General features: G+C 34.6%; 1 protein-coding gene across 1 annotated transcript; it reads right to left on the bottom strand.

Annotated features, from left to right (window-relative positions):
- Positions 1–1,275: 1,275 nt before the first annotated feature.
- Positions 1,276–18,896, bottom strand: LOC130655905 (uncharacterized). Its single transcript, XM_057458718.1, has 22 exons — positions 18,611–18,896; positions 16,579–18,201; positions 16,201–16,500; positions 15,026–15,343; positions 14,232–14,540; positions 13,775–14,074; positions 12,954–13,265; positions 12,001–12,309; positions 11,288–11,596; positions 10,528–10,845; positions 9,873–10,208; positions 9,642–9,751; positions 8,820–8,890; positions 8,272–8,420; positions 7,698–7,930; positions 7,377–7,562; positions 6,424–7,021; positions 6,008–6,224; positions 5,059–5,324; positions 4,353–4,419; positions 3,198–3,619; positions 1,276–2,719 (listed from the first exon to the last, which is right to left on the bottom strand). Exons 1-22 carry the CDS (start codon positions 18,666–18,668, stop codon positions 2,634–2,636), a joined length of 6,897 nt encoding a protein of 2,298 aa, XP_057314701.1. The 5' UTR covers positions 18,669–18,896; the 3' UTR covers positions 1,276–2,633.
- Positions 18,897–18,978: the final 82 nt, after the last annotated feature.

The raw sequence follows: 18,978 nt of genomic DNA, 5'->3' as shown, positions 1-18,978 counted from the left end.
TGCCTTGATCATATCTTTAGCTTAAAAGACTCGGACCTAGAAGAAGTAACACAAGCTTCCAATTTTCACCAAAATTTATGAAATAATGGCAAAAACGGCTGATTTCACGAGATGCCCAACTATTTCTGTCAGCTTTTCTACAAATTTGTCTCCCAATAAAATCGCAAAGGAATCATGAATATTGCTTATTTCTTGATCGATTTAAAGCGTTTATCCTAACTTTGGTTCCTATATATCCACGATAAACGTGAAACCCCCAACATGCACAAGCAATTTCAAACTTTTGTTTTCCGCATTCTGCTTTTTTGCCATGTTGAGAGATCCTATATCAAAAATCAAATGATAAGTGCTTTTACGTAGCCTGATTTAAACTAAAGATTCTACTGCACAACGCTTTCGAATTTTTTTTAGAGGATGCGAATATTTTTAAGAAATTTCAAATTTTGGAATTCGACAGTAGCGAGTCTTCGTGGAAAGTGTAAACAAACTTACGTGATGAACATTGCTACGATGGTCTCTGTACAACTATTTCAGGGTGACCCCTAATTAAATGAGAACAAAACTAAGGATATTTAAGGAGACAAATTGACATTTTTTAAGTGAAGTTTTTTTGCTGTGAACGAGCATAAAAAATAAAATAAGGATAATTAAGGAGAAAACCAATTTTAGCTCTCTATCTTTAATGTTACATACTATGTTCAATGATAGAAAATTATATATATTATACAAAAATCCATATTAATTATGCCCTGAAAGATATAAAATATAGGATTTAAGATAACAGAGAAATATGTCTTATTTTACTGGTGATGAACAATCCATGAACACATTTCCAAAAAAGCTACGATCAGAAAAAATAAGAAATTAAGGAGAAATTAAGGAGAATAGCTAAAATTTTTTAAGTATATTTAAGTACTTTTAAGGAGATTTTCTTTTTCTAAGGTTATTTAAGGAATTTAAGGAGGAGTGGTTACCCTGTATTTCAGTAAGTTCAAAACACCGTCTCAAACGGCCGTTCGAGTCTATGACCGGCAACTAGGTTGCCCGTCATAGACTAAGCGCGCTGGAAAATGTTTCTAAATTATCTTCTCAAGAACGCCCAACGAAGGGGAAAGGGTAAGCATAAAGTTCATTCCTTCAAATGTTGTTTTATTTCAATTCAGCTCATAACAGGTGGTTGTGTTTAATGATCAAACACAAATGTGGTAAGAACAAAATCTTTAAAATAGCTGTAATTACAGGACCAGGGCTGGGAAATTCATGAAAGAAAACCTATAGAATAATTAACTTAACTTAGATTATTATATCAAATATACAAAACTATAAAAAATAAATGCAGATGATACCTAACATATTTACGCAATAGACACGACAAATAAGCATGCATGTTGAAGGACAGGTTTCATTTGATAGAATCAAAAGAGTGGTTCCCACTTTTACTTTTCTTAAAGCATGTAAAAAAAATATAAGATAAATAAAAGAATCGAAGCACAAAACACTGAAATTACAATAAAAACTTTGATCTTCTCACTTAGTCCGGACAAATAGATAGTGACTATAAAATGAACTGCTAAAAACTCTTTTAACCAGAGAGCTACAATCATGTTCATAATAGTTTTGGAAAAACCACTTTCCCCCTCCCCCCACTCTTCAGTGTTGGTTGGAGGTCTTTTCCAGAGTCGCCGGCAGTATTTTGGGGCACAAATCAACACAAAATCAACACTGACTGTAGGGGGAGAGGGGGAAACTCTGAAAAAAGCCTCAAAAACCGTTTTTCCAATAATTTATGAACATGATTGTCTGTAAATGACATAAAAAAAATTGAAAAGGGGTTGCCCTTGTTTAGAGCCAAAATTTTGCTTTGATGACACGTTACACACGTTCCGCACACGTTCCACACCCGTTCCAAGGTGCTCCACCATCGGTTGCACCTAAATTGAATACGTTCCACACGTACCGTCAAATTCAATGAAATTGAAGTAAATTTTAATTTTTATAAAAAATTGACGGAACGTGTGGAACGTGTGCTACTGCAGTCTCCTCTTGTACACTTGGCTATGGAACTTGAGTGGAACGTGTGTGGAACGTGTGTGTTTTCCATCTCTTTTATACTACAAAGTGTCTATGTTATACAAAGAACAATTTTAGTCATGTATACACAATATATAAGCATATAAAAGCTCTTGCCACACACGACAAACAATAAGAAACAAACAGACAATAGGAGGCCTGGAACCTAGTTTATGAAACAAGAAAACCAACCAGCTCTGCATGCACGGTATAAGGAATGACAAAGTAGTACTTGTCCTTAATTCAGCCAACACAAACGCACACAAAGCTTTTGTAAAAAAAAGCCACTTAAAAAAACTAAGTCTCACATTATAGAGACAATCATGTTCATAATAGTTTTGGAAAAACCACTTTCCCCCTCCCCCCACTCTTCAGTGTTGGTTGGAGGTCTTTTCCAGAGTCGCCGGCAGTATTTTGGGGCACAAATCAACACTGACTGTAGGGGGAGAGGGGGAAACTCTGAAAAAAGCCTCAAAAGCCGTTTTTCCAATAATTTATGAACATGATTGTAGTTAGTACAATAAATTCCAAAAAGCATCTTTGGTTTTTTTTTTATTCTCTTCTCATCCATGTCCTGAATCAAAAGCTGTCAGTTCGACATTATCGTATGAAACATTGTACAATCCATTCCCAGTTGACATGGTGCGACCTGAAGAAAAAGGTTTTTCGGATGTGTACGTTCAAGCTGTTGTAGAGACCGTTTACATGGAGTTTTGTGTCGGGGACGAAATTAGATCTAATCAAATCGCAATAAAATTTCGTTGTATTTAAATTGAAGTTTTTTGAATCAAGCTTATGGGGAACTGCATGTGTCATAACTTCTTACACATGCACAATAAACTTTTTGCACATGCGCAATAGTTTTTTGCACCTGTCATGCGAAACAATTTTCTCTACGTGAAAATTGTGTTTACATTGACATTTTAAGGATAAAATGAAACTTTATTTCACTTATTTGGATCGCCATGAAATAGAGCACGAAAATCTTTTATTTCGCGAAAAAGATGAAAGATTTTTATTTTTCTCTGACATGAAATTCTATGCAAACCTTCTATTAAAAATAAACGAAACTAAAACACTCTGGTACCAAGAACGCGACACGTGACCTTTCATTCACAAATACTTACTTTTCTTGCTTCTTTTACGCAACTTAGCAGGCCGGTTTCCTGTGGATGAAGCCTCATTATTTTGTCCATCCAACCCAAAGCATTTCATCCATTCTCTTTGTACTTCTTTATTTCTCACGGTATAAAAGACGAAGATAAAAAAACCTTGGAGAGAATTGAAAATACAGAAAAGCCACTGAAAAAAGGTCGTCGCTTTACCCACAGCTAAAAGCGCAAACACCCAGGTCAATCCTAACAGTACGGAACACATAAAGGCAATTCTGGCTTGTTTTAACGTGTCTTGTGCGCTCTTGTTGGACTTTGCCATTGATCCCTTTGAAAGACCTCGCATAACTAAAACAAGCGCGACGAAGTTGGCCAGCAATATGATTGCAACTGGTGATAACACACCGTAGTAGAATGAGTGTCCTCTCACCACACAACTAAAAGAAGAAAATCGCAAGTCAATGTTTTACATCTTTATTGAGACGTTAACATGGCGTAACCTAAAGGAGGATTTTCACGAAGCAAATTAAACGACGAATTCGCCGGCGAAATGTTTCTGAGCATGCGCAGTTTTAATTGTTTTCATTTTGCTTCAAAAAATTCGCTTCGCCGAACAGTAGAAACAGTTCCTACTTTTTAGCGGCGAAATATTTTAATGTAAACTTTTAACCAATCACAACACAATATTCAGTGTTTCTTCTTAGAAAAACTCGTTAGTGGAAAGAATTCAAAATAACTATCATGTTTTTAATACGCAAAAGAGTGCTTACATAAAGTATTTAAACTCGCCACATGTTATTTGTTTCGTGTGAAAATCAAAAAAATTAGGTTCGTGAAATTCCCATGTAATTCACTTATATCTTCATTAGAAATGGCTAGGGCTATTTGCACACTGTGTTTGGTTTAAATTGTCATGATATTTTTATTTACCAAAAAAATTAATCCGAATTTTCTTTTTTTTTGCGATTTTTTTGCTTCTTTTCAGCTTTTTGGAAGTAACACAAGCAAACATGTCGTCGGTTAGCACGTTGAGGGTAATATGGTAGTTTTACCAAAATAATCAAAAAATGAACTTGCCGATGAGGGGGTGATGATAGTGCCACTCTCCACTCCCCACAAAAATATCGCATTAAAATCGTAACCCTGTCACATGAAAGAGAATATACTTACAATGTGTCATTACCAAGATTATGAGGTGCAACTCCAGCCGTGATTGCAACAATAACTAGTGGAACACCTGAAACATAGGTTTGTCAAAATTTTAACCTAACAAAAAAAGGCCGATAAAGTATAAGCTACGGTAATGACATAACGTGACACAATATCTTGCACTATTCGAAAGACGTTTAAGTAGGTGAACAGTTTATAGAGTACTACACTTCTTATATCCTGCTATACTTTTTGAATCTCTGATAGGCAGGGAATCCTCCTCTTATCCATATTTAACTTCTACCCATTTCCCATGAAAAGTATATTCGATAAATAAATATGTCCAATCAATAAAACGAGAAATCTGGTCCAAGTATAAATTTAAAAAATAACAACAAGACTACCTTTGTAAAAATGTGTTTGGGAACTTTAAGTTTACAGTATTATTCTTTACTTTTCCCGAGTTTTTTTCTTCTTAAAGAAGTACAAATATGTAAAAACAATTGACTGCGGACAATATTTCCATCCCATAAAAGTGAAAAATGGTTTTTGTAAAGAAATATTTAGTCCATCAAAGTTGGCTGATGGGGTAGATATATAATGTACCATAATGTAAGTTTATTTTTCGATAAAAATTAAGCTGGAATAAAAATACATCTTATGAATCACAACTTCACACTCAAGAGTCATCATTTTTTAAACAAAAACAGCAAACAGCTGGACCTACCCCACGCATATATCGATGCTTTCACCATAAATACTGTATCGCCACCAGATTTAAAAACTTTAACGAAACATCTATATAAATTCGCCCCTTCCACGCTCATCCAACAAAACGTAGTTAAAATGAAGTACTGAAGTAGCGCAGCAACAGCCTGGCAACTCGAACGATTAGTTGAAGCTTCGACAGCAGATAAAAATAATATCAGTAGCGTTGCCAAGGAGACACATAAACAAATCAGGATTTTTGGAGCCAGTTTCTTGCGAAGACTTCTAAAATACAAAGACAACGTGTACAGCACAAAAGTTGAGATAAAAACAGTGGCGCTTTGTTGTTTTAATAATTATGTATAACTATTTACACGTCGTGTTTTTAGTACGACTTTTTTCTTGCGTACAGACAAACAAAATGTTGCGGGTATTGATAAAGGAGACGAGTCGGTAAACTATATCGCATTTGTTATTTGTAGCATGAAGATTTCACGCGTGGTTAGCACGACCCACATTTGGGCAACAGAAAAATTGTTAATTCTATATAACTATAAGTATATGTTATGGAAAGATTTTTAAAGACTAGATAGCTTCACCTTGCAACTATTACGCTAAAACCAAAATCTTAGCCTCGGTTACGAAAATAGTGTACTGGTATTCAAAGTTTTGTCACAAATCCCGAGTATATGTTATGGAAAGATTTTCAAAGACTAGATAGCTTCACCTTGCAACTATTACGCTAAAACCAAAATCTTAGCCTCGGTTACGAAAATAGTGTACTGATATTCAAAGTTTTGTCACAAATCCCGAGATTCTTAACTTCTAATAAATTATCTATCTTTAAAATCACAATATAATTACAACTTTAAAAGGTAAACCTTGGAATAAAAAAGGGAACAAGATAGCATGCTTCGAATAATTCACTCTAGATAAATTAGTTACAAAAAAAAAGTGTCAAAACTTACTGGAATAGCAAGTAGGTGAGTATTGTTAAAACAAGTCCTGCAAGTGAGATACCACAACCAATCCATGTGACGATCTGAAGTTCCAATGGATTATTATTCGATTGTGAAACATCAAGTAACAAGGCAAAGTTAGTCAAATGATCACACGTACAAACCACGTGACCAGTAGCCAATTCATTTGTTTTCTTACAACCGTCATCTGACCACTTGCCCAACTCTAAAATGTGTCAACAAATATAAAAAACTCTTAAAATTCAACTTCACACAATTTGTAGTACCCGAACGATTTTGCGATAACGTCTCATTTTTTCCACATAGCGAATAACTCCGTATGATAGATTTTTATAAAAGCTAGGCAGAATTGTGCGAAAAATAAATCAATAAACCCAGCAAATGCAATACAAGTATAAACTTACCAAAATTCCAGAATTCGCAGGTATTTTGCCCTTCCTCCTCCAGACTTCTGATTTTCTTAAATCTCAACATGACTGGGGTACTTAAATTTGCAACGTTTGTGTCGGCTACCGTAGCTGAGAGGACGTTACTTTGAACAATCCTTCTTAAATGTGCGTCAGGTTGAAACTTGTTCTGTTTAAGAAGTGTTTGTGGAATAAATAAAACATTATTTTTGAACACATAGGAGTATATCACGGCCTTTTCGGTTTGAAAGGCTTCTTCTGGAATTCCTAATTCAGAAAGAATCTCACGCGATTTAGTTCCGCGGTGGAGTGTATCCTCTGCAATGACAACTCGTTGCATATTAGATAACGTCTGCGTAGAAGAGATAGAAAGGTTTGCCTTAGGAAGGTAGGCAACCGCGAGCGCCATATTACTTCGACTGCTCTTGTGCGAAGTCGCGTTTGATTTTTTTAGAATTGTGCCAATCTTTTGCGCTAAATTGTCCAGACTTCTAAGTAGGTTTGTGGAGGACTGGGAATTAAGTTGTGCCTTAGCTATGATTTGGATATCAGCGCGGATTAAATTGTTTGTTGTATTCACAATATTCTCGATAACCTAAAGGAAATAAGTAAAGTAGAAAAATTATAATTTGAACTGACTCCTGATGATGGATTTTATTTAAAAATTCGATCTGCTAGTTCAATGTCAGGATGATGGGTGGGTTATATTCAATACAACAAAAAGGTCATTTGATGATCGCAACATATTCCCAACATTAAAAACATCTAACAACAAAAAATAACATCGTTTCCAGTAAAAATGTCACTGCTACTGCGTTTTCTTGAAGCACAACAAAACAAAGGCGATGCTCGTAAACGATACGGAAAAAACAAAAGTTCCAATTCCCTTTTGCTGAGAGTGCGTCAGAACTTTTATTCAAAATAGCAATCCACAAACATGGGATACTTACGTCTTCAGGTACAATCGTCGTATTTGTGTCAATATTCTTCACCACGCTGGATATTATATCTGTGGCAAATGCAACATCTTGTTGGGTGGTTATATAGGAACCATCTTGGACAGTGGCAGCTAAAGACGCTGATACATTGTTTGCACTCAAGCAATTCGCTGAAATGTTAACACCACAGACCACAACCTAGAATAGATGCTTCGTAGTCAAATAAAACATTAACCACATAAGTCGACAAGGAAAATATCCTCTCGCACGGGCCATTTTTTAACTGGTTACTGCGGTAAAGTGTGTAACTGTTCCAAAAAAAAGCGAACCTACATTGCTTAGTTCTAACAATTTCTGCGTTGTTTCATTCTTCGGGAGGCATTCTGTCAAATTGACTTGTGACCATTGAGGGCCTTTTTGAAGATCTGGAACACATTGTCGATGGGTTGTTTGTCCAGAACTGCGATAGCGACATTTATCCGTAACTGTTCTCAACACAAGTGTGTCGTTGAAATTGTATTCTCCTTTGAAGGACTCCTCTCCTGCTCTTGATTCATGACAACAATCTAATAAACAATGGAACCAGATAAATAACAAGGCTCAAACGAATGCGATAAAATAGTAAAAAAAATAAGGTTCAAAGGAGCAATGTCTGGTTCCGTTTCGGACAAATGTCAGCCCATTAGAAACCATCTACTGAACGCGAAGCAACTTTTGTGGCGGCATATTTTAAACAAGTTGAAAATCATGCATGTATATCTGGCGTTAATGTAATGTAGTTAAATTTCACCCAACTTCTCAGATGGTTGACCTAAATAGGACTAGTGTGAAAATTCATATGAAAAAAATATTTGGCGCAAAGAAAAATCTTAACAAGGCAGGAGCATTAATTTTCAAACTAACTTACCTAAATTATTAACTCTGACTGACTGTACCTTTAAACCAGAAAATTTATCCCTTGTAAAAAGTGCGGGAAGCTGTTTGCAGTTCAATAATCGTTCGGCATCCGTAACATTCGTGTAAATAATTCGCGTTTCTACATTTATGCTGCCTTCTCTATAAAAGAAAACAAACAAACAAAAGTTTTATTTTATTTCTAAACTTTTTTAAAAAGTTCCAAAATGAAAATTATGGATGGTAGCTAGATATCATGTTTATAACATTATTCTTTCAGAAAAAATTATTCTGGTGTAGAAGGGAATTAGTGATTGAGGAAAGTCGCCTGTCTGTCTGTCTGTCTGGCTGTCTTGCTAACGCCGTCTGTTTGAAATGGTGTACAAACGACTCGGAAATATGGTAAAACGCAGAATGATTGTGTGACTCGGAAATATGGTAAAATGCAGAATAATCAACGATTTAAAAATATGATCTATAACTGTCAATTAGTAGAAATAGCTTCAAATGAAAGAAATCAATCAGTTATTTTAATCGCTGACACAGGAGAAATATTCTTACGTGAATCTCAACACCTCGACGAATCTATTTATACCAGCATCAGTATCTCTGTCTTTTAAACTCTCTTCGACCTAAACAACAACAAAAAATACGAAAAATAGTGTATAAATAGATGGATACCTCTTATTATGTGTCTTCCACCTGTTATATATAAATATACCACCTATTATATGTACACCACCAGTTATATATATACCACCTATTATATGTACACCATCAGTTATATATATACCACCTATTATATATATACCACCTATTATATATATACCACCTATTATATGTACACCATCAGTTATATATATACCACATATTATATATATACCACCTATTATATATATACCACCTATTATATGTACACCATCTGTTATATATATACCACCTATTATATGTAGACAATCTGTTATACATATACCACCTGTTACTTCAATAACGGATGTACGTGAAAATCAAAGAATTGTCTTACTTTTGCCTGCATAAATTTTGCCTTCTCACGAATAAAATAACTCTATCCAGAGTGTTAAGATTTTCAAAAACTGAACTGATACGCAGTGAATTTTAGCTTTGTTAATTTACTTGATGTTCCCAACTCATTGTGGAACACAAAAAACAAATGTGTCAAACAAAATAAATACTTAGATGTTTGATATACTTTATATTACCAGGCTAATTCTTAGTTCAACGTGTGCATGCTTTATAATGCGTTTTTTTATTTCAAAGCAATTTTCTGCATCTTAAATTATTCGTTTAAAAAAGCAAGAAACAACTCTACAGTAAATACACATTAAAGAGAGAGTAAAAAGTATTTGTTAAAAACAGTCCTACTTGTTTTTCAATTTTTGCTTTCAGCTCAATATATTCCGGTGATGTAGGGACAAGCAGAGCATCATTGAATGTTTCGTCAATCCTTACAGTCAATCGTGTGTCAGATATATCTAACAAAAGTAAAAGTAAAGTGAAAAAATGTCTAGTATGAAAAGCATTAATTAGATACCATCTCGACTGGGTATAATTACGTCGCTATAATTTAATGAACAAACATCGTTGAATACTAACCTTGAAACTGTATATTCACCTTCTCTGATATAACTTGCTTGTTTAAATATTTCGGCACGTCAATGACGCATTGATAATAGCCTTGTAGTGTATAGTTGGAGTTGCGGAACACTAGACTGGAATGTTGATAGGAACCCTGTTGAGTCGTAATTACTTGAATAAATGGATTTATGTCCTTTACAAAGGCCTCAATTCGCTCAAAACCATCTTTTAGCCAATAGATGCTGCTGTTTTCAAGTTGGACAGCAGATTTGAATTTGCATCCAACGATCTCTACTGCATCACCAATCTTCCACGTTTCTCTTCGAGTGACGGGTCCTTCACTGTAAATTGGTGCTGATAAGAGCAACAAAAAAAACAAGTAAAACGTTTCATAAGATTTCTTAAAATATAACTGCCAACATTTTTATTCTACAAAATTATTTTTGCTAACTATCTCTGCCCATGTTATTACTGGCCACTGTACGAGAGATATCGCATGGAATAAGCAGAACATTCACTCTGCTAAAATCCATTACAATAAAGAATTTGATCCCTTATTTCTCTAAACGCAACAATAAAATGGTAAAAATTTGTCCAGTATCATAATACTTAGACAAAAAAATTAGAGAAAAACACGTAAAACAAAGATTTGAAATATTAAAAGTAAGCCTACCAGGAATCCTTGTAATTTTCACTTCTTCAGACGTAATGTTTGTACCGTTGTAACCAATCACACATCTGTATGAACCAACGTCACGAATGTGAACGATGCGAATTTCTTGAAACGCATGCCAGTACTCATTATCTTTCGCCACATTACTGCCATTGGAGAATGGTTGCACAGAATTACTTGTATTCACTTTGAACTTATTATTAAAAAGCCAGTAGGAAGATGTTCTCAAATTCGTCTTTGCTTGATACTCGCAGCCAGTGATAGTTACCATTTTGTCTGTGATGGTTAATTTTGGTTTTCTAATGAACTTAGTTTCCACTAGAAATTAAAAAAAAAAACATTAAAAATCAATTTTCTTCACTCTACCCTGTAAAAGTTATGAAACAACTGTCAAGTGATATCACTTGAACACAAACGTTTCAAAATTAGCAGTTAGTAAAGGGACTACGGGTTGAAACATCATGATTTTTATGGACAAAGTTTATAGCAGTTATCCCAATAAAAATTCCCTGTATCAAAATTTTCAGCTACTGTAAATGAACGATTTTTCATTTTTTAAAAGAATTTAATTTTACCTTGAGATATTTTAATTTATCCTTTTTGGGGGGTATGGACTATTATGAAGGTTTCACCCAACTTGTGTATTCGAGAACAATCGTTTACAGAATGTAATATGCAATTTTTATTCTAACAAAATTTCTGCAAGTTAAAAGATTTAATCTTTCCTTTTTAATAAGCTCTCAAGTTGCCAATCACTTACCTTGTATATCAACAACTACTTTACTTGATTTGATCTGCCCGTCAGACCAATCTACAGACAGGACACACTGATATTCACCCTCATGGCTGGAATTCACTTGAGGAATATATAAATCTTCCATCTTGAAATTATTTTCACTTTTATTCAACTCAAGAATGGAAGACTTTATAACAATTTTGTCATTTTTTTGCCAGTAAACACTACCTTCAACCAATGGCACCACAGAATCAAAAACGCACCCTTTAATTGTTAGTGGTGCACCAGGTGTAAGCAAATCAGGATTTTGTGGCTGTGAAACTAATTTAGGCTCTAAAATTAAAAATAATTTAGGATTTGATAAATACGTAGTTGACGCGCATTCGAACAGTTGACACACATTCGAATTGCTCTGCAAAATTTAAACTGTATTTTTTCTAATATTATTTCGACCAAAAAATTAACATAACATCAGCCTCTTTTACAGTTAGATGGTTACTATTAATATGGAGATTAAAGATAATTACAAAATTGAAAACGATCAATATAACAACATGTTTTTTCCAAAATAACAATGCAGATATTTTTAATCCCGTATTTATCTTCATGCTAAAAAAATGAGCTCCTTAATCACAAAAAACACAAAACATTGCTTCTAAAATACTGGTTAGATATGCAATATGACATTAATAAGTTATTAAGAAGCAAGGTAGAACCAATAGGCAAATTAAGTATACCTCGAACAGATCGTAACTCAAGAGACTGTGATTTAACAATCCTCCGACTTCTGAATCCACATGAGAACAGTCCTGTTTCGTTTGCATATTGAAGAGTAAGTGGCTTTTTACTGTAAATCTTTTGGCCTGGAATCATCTGATGAACCTCTCGTGTTCGTAATATTGGTGAATCGTTAAGTAGCCAGTAACTTTCTAACTTTCCTCCATAAGGCCCATCTTTAATTTCTATTGTACACCCAGAAATTTCTAATATACCATTATACAAGCTCCGCGATTGAGTTAAATTCTGTGTAAAATTGAACTGCAGGTCTAGAACAACAAAGAAAAAAAATGTATTAGTAGTGGGAATAATGAAGTTTAACCTGTACCAGCGAGTCTGCACATGTTATTTTTACAGTCTACTCCTTTAACACCCAATATACATATAAATAACCCTTCAAGGGGTTGCGAAACTCTTGTGCTGTTGTACCTGATATAAAAGAGAAGCACAGTGACTTGATAACTCCTTCCAAGGCTGAAATTCCCAAGAAAATCAAGTAAAAGTTTTTATTCTTTTCTGAAAATTTCCACAATCGTAAGATGTTAAAGGGTAAAATAAGTATATGGTGTAAAAAATGTATTCTGCTGCATTAAACAATATGGTCATCACTTTGTCTTTTTGCCTAATGTCAAGTACACTAGCTCCACACACGACGACGACGACGACGACGACGACGACGACGACGATGATGATGACGATAATAATAAAAATGTGATCACCTTGACACTACAATTTTTTTAAAAAGTTGTATAAAAAATTACCTGTTGCAAAATGTTTCAAAAATACAGAACCTAACCTCCAAAGGTTCTTTTACTCATGTAAAAGAAAATAGATTTGGCAAAATAACACTTAGTTAAAGTTTTCTATCAAATGGGTCTGGAAATAAACAGTTATTACATGTAAGAGAACTTACCTAAGACAGCTAAAAATATTCTGTTGGAAAATACAGGTGCAGGCATCACATCAGCATCGATTACACAAAAATAACTGCCACTGTCACTGAAATTTACTCTTAGCAGTTTCAGATCACCAAAGGTAAACAAATGGGTATTATTCCTATATAAACTTGTTGTTGTATTCAACCGCTTCCTTTCCTGAAAAACCTCTTTTGCCCAATACACGTTCTCCTGCGAAACGATGACTTCAGAAGTGAAGGATAACCCTTTTAGAATTATAGAATTGCCAACAGTTACATCATACATTGTTTCATTCGAAAATACAGGATCTAAAATTAATGTAATTAAAGCAATATTTTGATCAAAAAAAGAATGTAGTTGTTATCTGTATGCTAAACATAGAGAAAATGTGCGTTTATTTTAAATTTACTTGTAATAAGTAGTAGTTAGTATACGTGGCATCAAAGATGTTGTAAAGATATAAAGGTTGAGTTGGTTGGGACATATGGAAAAAATAGAGGAGGATAATTGGGTAAGATAGTTACTGACCAAAGCATAGAGGTAGACCGAAAAAAGACTATGCAGGAGGTAATAAGGACAGACTTGATAGAGAGGAATTTAAGTAAAGAAATACCAAAGTTTAGATCAGATTAAAGAAAGGACATTAATATAACCTATCCAACACATAGAAAACTGATGTTAGGCTGCTGCTGCCGATGATAGTGGTGGTGACAATGACAATGAAGAATATTTCCAAGTGCCTACCCCATCGTTTACATAGTTTGACAACAAACAACAAAATTACTGGACAATTATGATAAGCTAAAACTGAACTTACCTCTAAAAATAACAGATGAAGAAGATGAATTTTGTAGGCTTCTCATCAATGTCTGGTTGAAAACAATGCACTGGTATCTTCCAGCTTGAGCATAGGAGTTTAAAATTAAACGTTCAAATTCATAAGTTTCGCTAGTTGTATTATACGTTATTGTTGTATCAGTACGCGTCTTGTTATCCATAAGCCAGTAGCCAGTAAAAACAACGTTTTGAGGAGCACTGAAAGAGCATCTTAAATGAACCATATTTGTGTTCAAGTTTCGGTTAATCAACGGAGCACCAATAAAGTTTACAGCGATACCTAAAATGCAGGAGAAAATTATTTGTTGATGTTATTCCATCACCTACAAAAAGTAATAATAATGTGTAATAAAAACAAAAACAAAAAAAGAAAGCAACTGCAACAAAGTTAATCTAGGAAAAATATGTATAAGATTTAAAAAACATTGACAACTTACTTTCAACCTTAATACGAAATGGTTCAGACAAAACTGCAGTTGTCATGTGACCTCTTGCATGTATAGCACATTGATAAAAATTATCATCAGAAAATCTTGCTTTTGCGATAAGAACTTTTGGGAACTCATACTGAGATTCATTGGACAATGTTGCGTTTCCACCAACAAAAATCTTCTCTGTATTATTTTTCAACAAATACATGTCACGAGGATGATAGAAAACTTCAGATTGAAATCTACATCCTGTGATTAATAGTGACAGACCAGCAGTCACTGTAATGGTGTCTGGCGTAGAAAGAAATACCGGATCTATACAAATAAAATTATGCATGTTAGCAAGCTGTTAATGTATATGTTTTCTTAATTATTGGGATTAATATCAATGCTCTTATACATAAAAAAGTTTAATATCTTAATGATAGTAATTTCAAAGCAAGGTGTAAATCACAAAGTTAATAAATATATTATGGAATTTATAATGTTGGTTCTATTCATTGGATATATTCCATTTAATAACTTATCCCGTAACTACTTTTCTAAACTAGAACAAAATTGCGGGGAGAAGATCAACATCTTTTAAGTGCACACAGCAGAATGTGGTTGCATGATCATAATCAACATTTTTACTACATTCTACGTAAAAAAATGCAGTAGAATATTGATTTGATTCTGCTGCAAAATCCTTGCAATAAAATTTGGCTGCGCACACAAATGCATTTTATAGAAAATCGTAAAAAAAAGATAACAATAGGTTTTGCAAATTTTTTTTATGTAAGGTTATATATTATATTTACCTGCAAAACTGGATAGGTTAACTTTGCGTGAAAAGGTGGGAAGTTTTGTGAAATCTTGTATAAAGACTGCACATTGATATGATCCAATCTGTGTGTAATAACTTCGATTTAAATTAGGAAATTCCAATTCATTGCGAGAACGTGTTATGTTCTCTACGTTTATGCGTATGGTATCATTAAAAAGCCAATATCCATTTATTTTCAATTCATCCAATCTTGAAGATCTTATTCTTCGTAGTTCAAATTTGCAACCAGTAATAAAACGGCTTGCACCATTGGAAACAACCCTGGGTGAACGGGTGTCAACAACTGTAATTTCTAGTAATTAAAAATAAATAAATAAATACATTGAAAACAGTTAAAATGCTGACAGAATGTTCGACATTCTAACTGATGTTAGGTAGTTTTATAGGTGATGATTGCTGACAAAATGATTGTTGATGAGAAAAAAAAAGCTAAACGTTTTGCACCGAGGATGTGCAGAACAGGGTGGCCAGTTAATTTCATTTTCTTTGTTTTTTCATGACTAAAATTTTCAAGAAAACATGACTAAAATTTTCAAGAAAACAATAATTTCAAATTTAGACGGTTGACAGCTAGTTTTACAAAACAAAACTCTTCAACTCTTACCTGAATTTTTATTGATACTTTATAATTCCTGAATTGTAAAGGTTGTTCAGGTTTTCTAGATTATGCTCGGACTGTCTTAAAAACACACGAAGCAACAAATTTTAAATTGTGCATAAAATTTTTCTCAATGTTCTTATTTTGGAAAACGGACAGTAACTTTATATTCCATGTGGATTTGGTTTAACCGCAGAAATAAAATGATAATTAAGTATAAACTTTGATTATGCATTTAATCGACGCAAAGAAGTTATAGCATCTTACAAACAACAATTAGGATTTCTAAAGTCCTAATCAAGGAGATCAAAAAAAAATGAAAAATAAAAATATGTACTTGATATGCTAGGTGTTTTAATGAAAGCATTATAAATCTAGATCCATACAATAGTTTTAAAAAGAATAAAATAAAAGAGAGTAGGAATAAATAATTGGAACAAGAACTTGTATCAGATCTGAACAATCACAACAAAATATTTTTCCCCAAAACAGGGCTTCTTTAGATTAAAAGCCCTTGGTACCTTTAGCATCGAAATAGAAGTTTTTTTTACCTTGAACAGTCAAAAATTTCTTTTTAGACAGAATTTGACGTCCCAAAACTGTTATCCCACATTGATAAAAACCTCCAGCAGTCAAGTTCACTGATGATAGTACCAGATCATTAAACTTATACATGTTGACATTACTCAACTGAGGATCTGAATAAACCACTAATCGTTCGCTTCCATTTTTTAGCCAGTAAGTAGCGTTTGCAGGCAATTTTACAGGAGATTCGAATAAACAACCAGGAAATCTAATGCTACCAGCTGCCAAGACTTCAGAATTACTCTCATCAGAAGTAAACATAGGATCTAGATTGTAACACAAATAATTAGTTCGAAAACATCACTTAATTTTTTGTATAAAAAATCTGATTAATCATCACATACCTGCAAGACGTACAAAGTTAGATCTTTCCGACTTGACTTCACTTGACATCCTGTTTGCATCGAAAATAACACATTGAAAGTAACCTTGTTCATTATAGCTTTTTATCTGATAGGGTCCTGTTGTAAAGAGAATTTCTGTACCGTTTAGAATGTTACTAGTATTTCCATTGACATCTCTCCGTTTTCTTCGTTGTGGTCTTGGTGAAAATGAGGAAGGAGGTGTTAATGGCAGATCTGGGGTTATTGGAGTAGCAGGTGTTAATTGTGTTGGTAGTGTGTCAGGGGGCGGCGAAAGTGTCCCTGGTGGTGATGGTGTGTCTCCTGGTGACGATGTGCTTGGTGGTGATGGTGTGTCTCCTGGTGATGATGTGCTTGGTGGTGATGGTGTGTCTCCTGGTGATGATGTGCTTGGTGGTGATGGTGTGTCTCCTGGTGATGATGTGCTTGGTGTTGATGGTGTGTCTCCTAGTGATGGTGTGCTTGGTGGTGATGGTGTGCTTGATGGTGATGGTGTGTCTCCTGGTGATGGTGTGCTTGGTGGTGATGGTGTGTCTCCTGGTGATGATGTGCTTGGTGGTGATGGTGTGTCTCCTGGTGATGATGTGCTTGGTGGTGATGGTGTGTCTCCTGGTGATGATGTGCTTGGTGGTGATGGTGTGTCTCCTAGTGATGGTGTGCTTGGTGGTGATGGTGTGCTTGGTGGTGGTGGTGTGTCTCCTGGTGATGGTGTGCTTGGTGGTGATGGTGTGTCTCCTGGTGATGGTGTGCTTGGTGGTGATGGTGTGTCTCCTGGTGATGATGTGCTTGGTGGTGATGGTGTGTCTCCTGGTGATGATGTGCTTGGTGGTGATGGTGTGTCTCCTAGTGATGGTGTGCTTGGTGGTGATGGTGTGCTTGGTGGTGGTGGTGTGTCTCCTGGTGATGGTGTGCTTGGTGGTGATGGTGTGTCTCCTGGTGATGATGTGCTTGGTGGTGATGGTGTGTCTCCTGGTGATGATGTGCTTGGTGGTGATGGTGTGTCTCCTGGTGATGATGTGCTTGGTGGTGATGGTGTGTCTCCTGGTGATGATGTGCTTGGTGTTGATGGTGTGTCTCCTAGTGATGGTGTGCTTGGTGGTGATGGTGTGCTTGGTGGTGATGGTGTGTCTCCTGGTGATGGTGTGCTTGGTGGTGATGGTGTGTCTCCTGGTGATGATGTGCTTGGTGGTGATGGTGTGTCTCCTGGTGATGGTGTGCTTGGTGGTGATGGTGTGTCTCCTGGTGATGATGTGCTTGGTGGTGATGGTGTGTCTCCTGGTGATGATGTGCTTGGTGGTGATGGTGTGTCTCCTGTTAATGATGTGCTTGGTGGTGATGTTGTGTCTCCTGGTGACGATGGGCTAGGTGGTGATGGTGTGCTTAGTGGGGATGATGTGCTTGGTAGAGCTCCAGTATCTGTACTGAATGTCGTGCTTGTTGATGGTGTGGAGACTAAAAAATCTGAAGATGTTAAATTTATTCTGATTGTATCATTTAGTAACAGGTAGACATATTTATTCAGGTTAGTGGTGGAGTAATAGCTGCAGGCACCAATGCTGTTATTCGTATTTATCTGTGGCTTGGAAGCAAATCTTAGTTGAAGATCTAAAATAAAGGAAATATTATATACTAAAATATGTATTGTAAACTTTTGCCTGGTATAGGCCTGTTCAAGATTTCAAGCATTTCTGACTCACATAAACAAGTAGAAAAAAACTTGAATGAAAATAAAAAATTAAAGAAAATGTAAAAAATTAGAAACAAGATGATAAAAACAGAAACAAAAACAATCATATAACAATGCAGAACAAGATAAACAAGTATACATAACCTAAAAATGATAGCCAAAATTATTTTAAATTAAATCATCCACGAAATTGTTGCTGCCACAATTTATATCATCCACATGAAACACTTTTTACAAAAATAAGGAGTTGAAGTAAAAACAAAAGTCAAAAAAATCAAAAAAGACAAACAAAGACGAACAAAAGGACAAAAAAATATATATACATACCTTGTGCTTGCAAAAAATAAATAAAGCATGATAAAATATAAATCCCGACAAATTTCATTTTGATTTATTAATAGTTCTTAAATTTACTGTTTTTTCGTTTTTTTATCAGTATTTCCTTAGAATCTTAGTTATATTGAAAACCTAAATTTACGTGTAAGCATATTTTAACATTCCACCTTTTGTTGATGTTAATTTACAGAAAATAAACATTAAAGGACAACTGTCATTATCCTGCAAATTAATTTTAATTATTTTTTTAGTTTCGGTTGTAATTAAAAAAACACAGGATGTTTTAATTGGTTGTCATTTTAAAAGCTAGAGTAAAGAAAAATTCCATAAATATGAATATCATAATTGTAATCAAATTG

The sequence above is a fragment of the Hydractinia symbiolongicarpus genome, chromosome 8 (assembly GCF_029227915.1).
Source record: "Hydractinia symbiolongicarpus strain clone_291-10 chromosome 8, HSymV2.1, whole genome shotgun sequence".
NCBI classification, from domain to species: Eukaryota; Metazoa; Cnidaria; class Hydrozoa; order Anthoathecata; family Hydractiniidae; genus Hydractinia; species Hydractinia symbiolongicarpus.
Note: the sequence above shows the minus strand (reverse complement) of the source record. Positions and strands in the feature narration are given on the sequence as shown.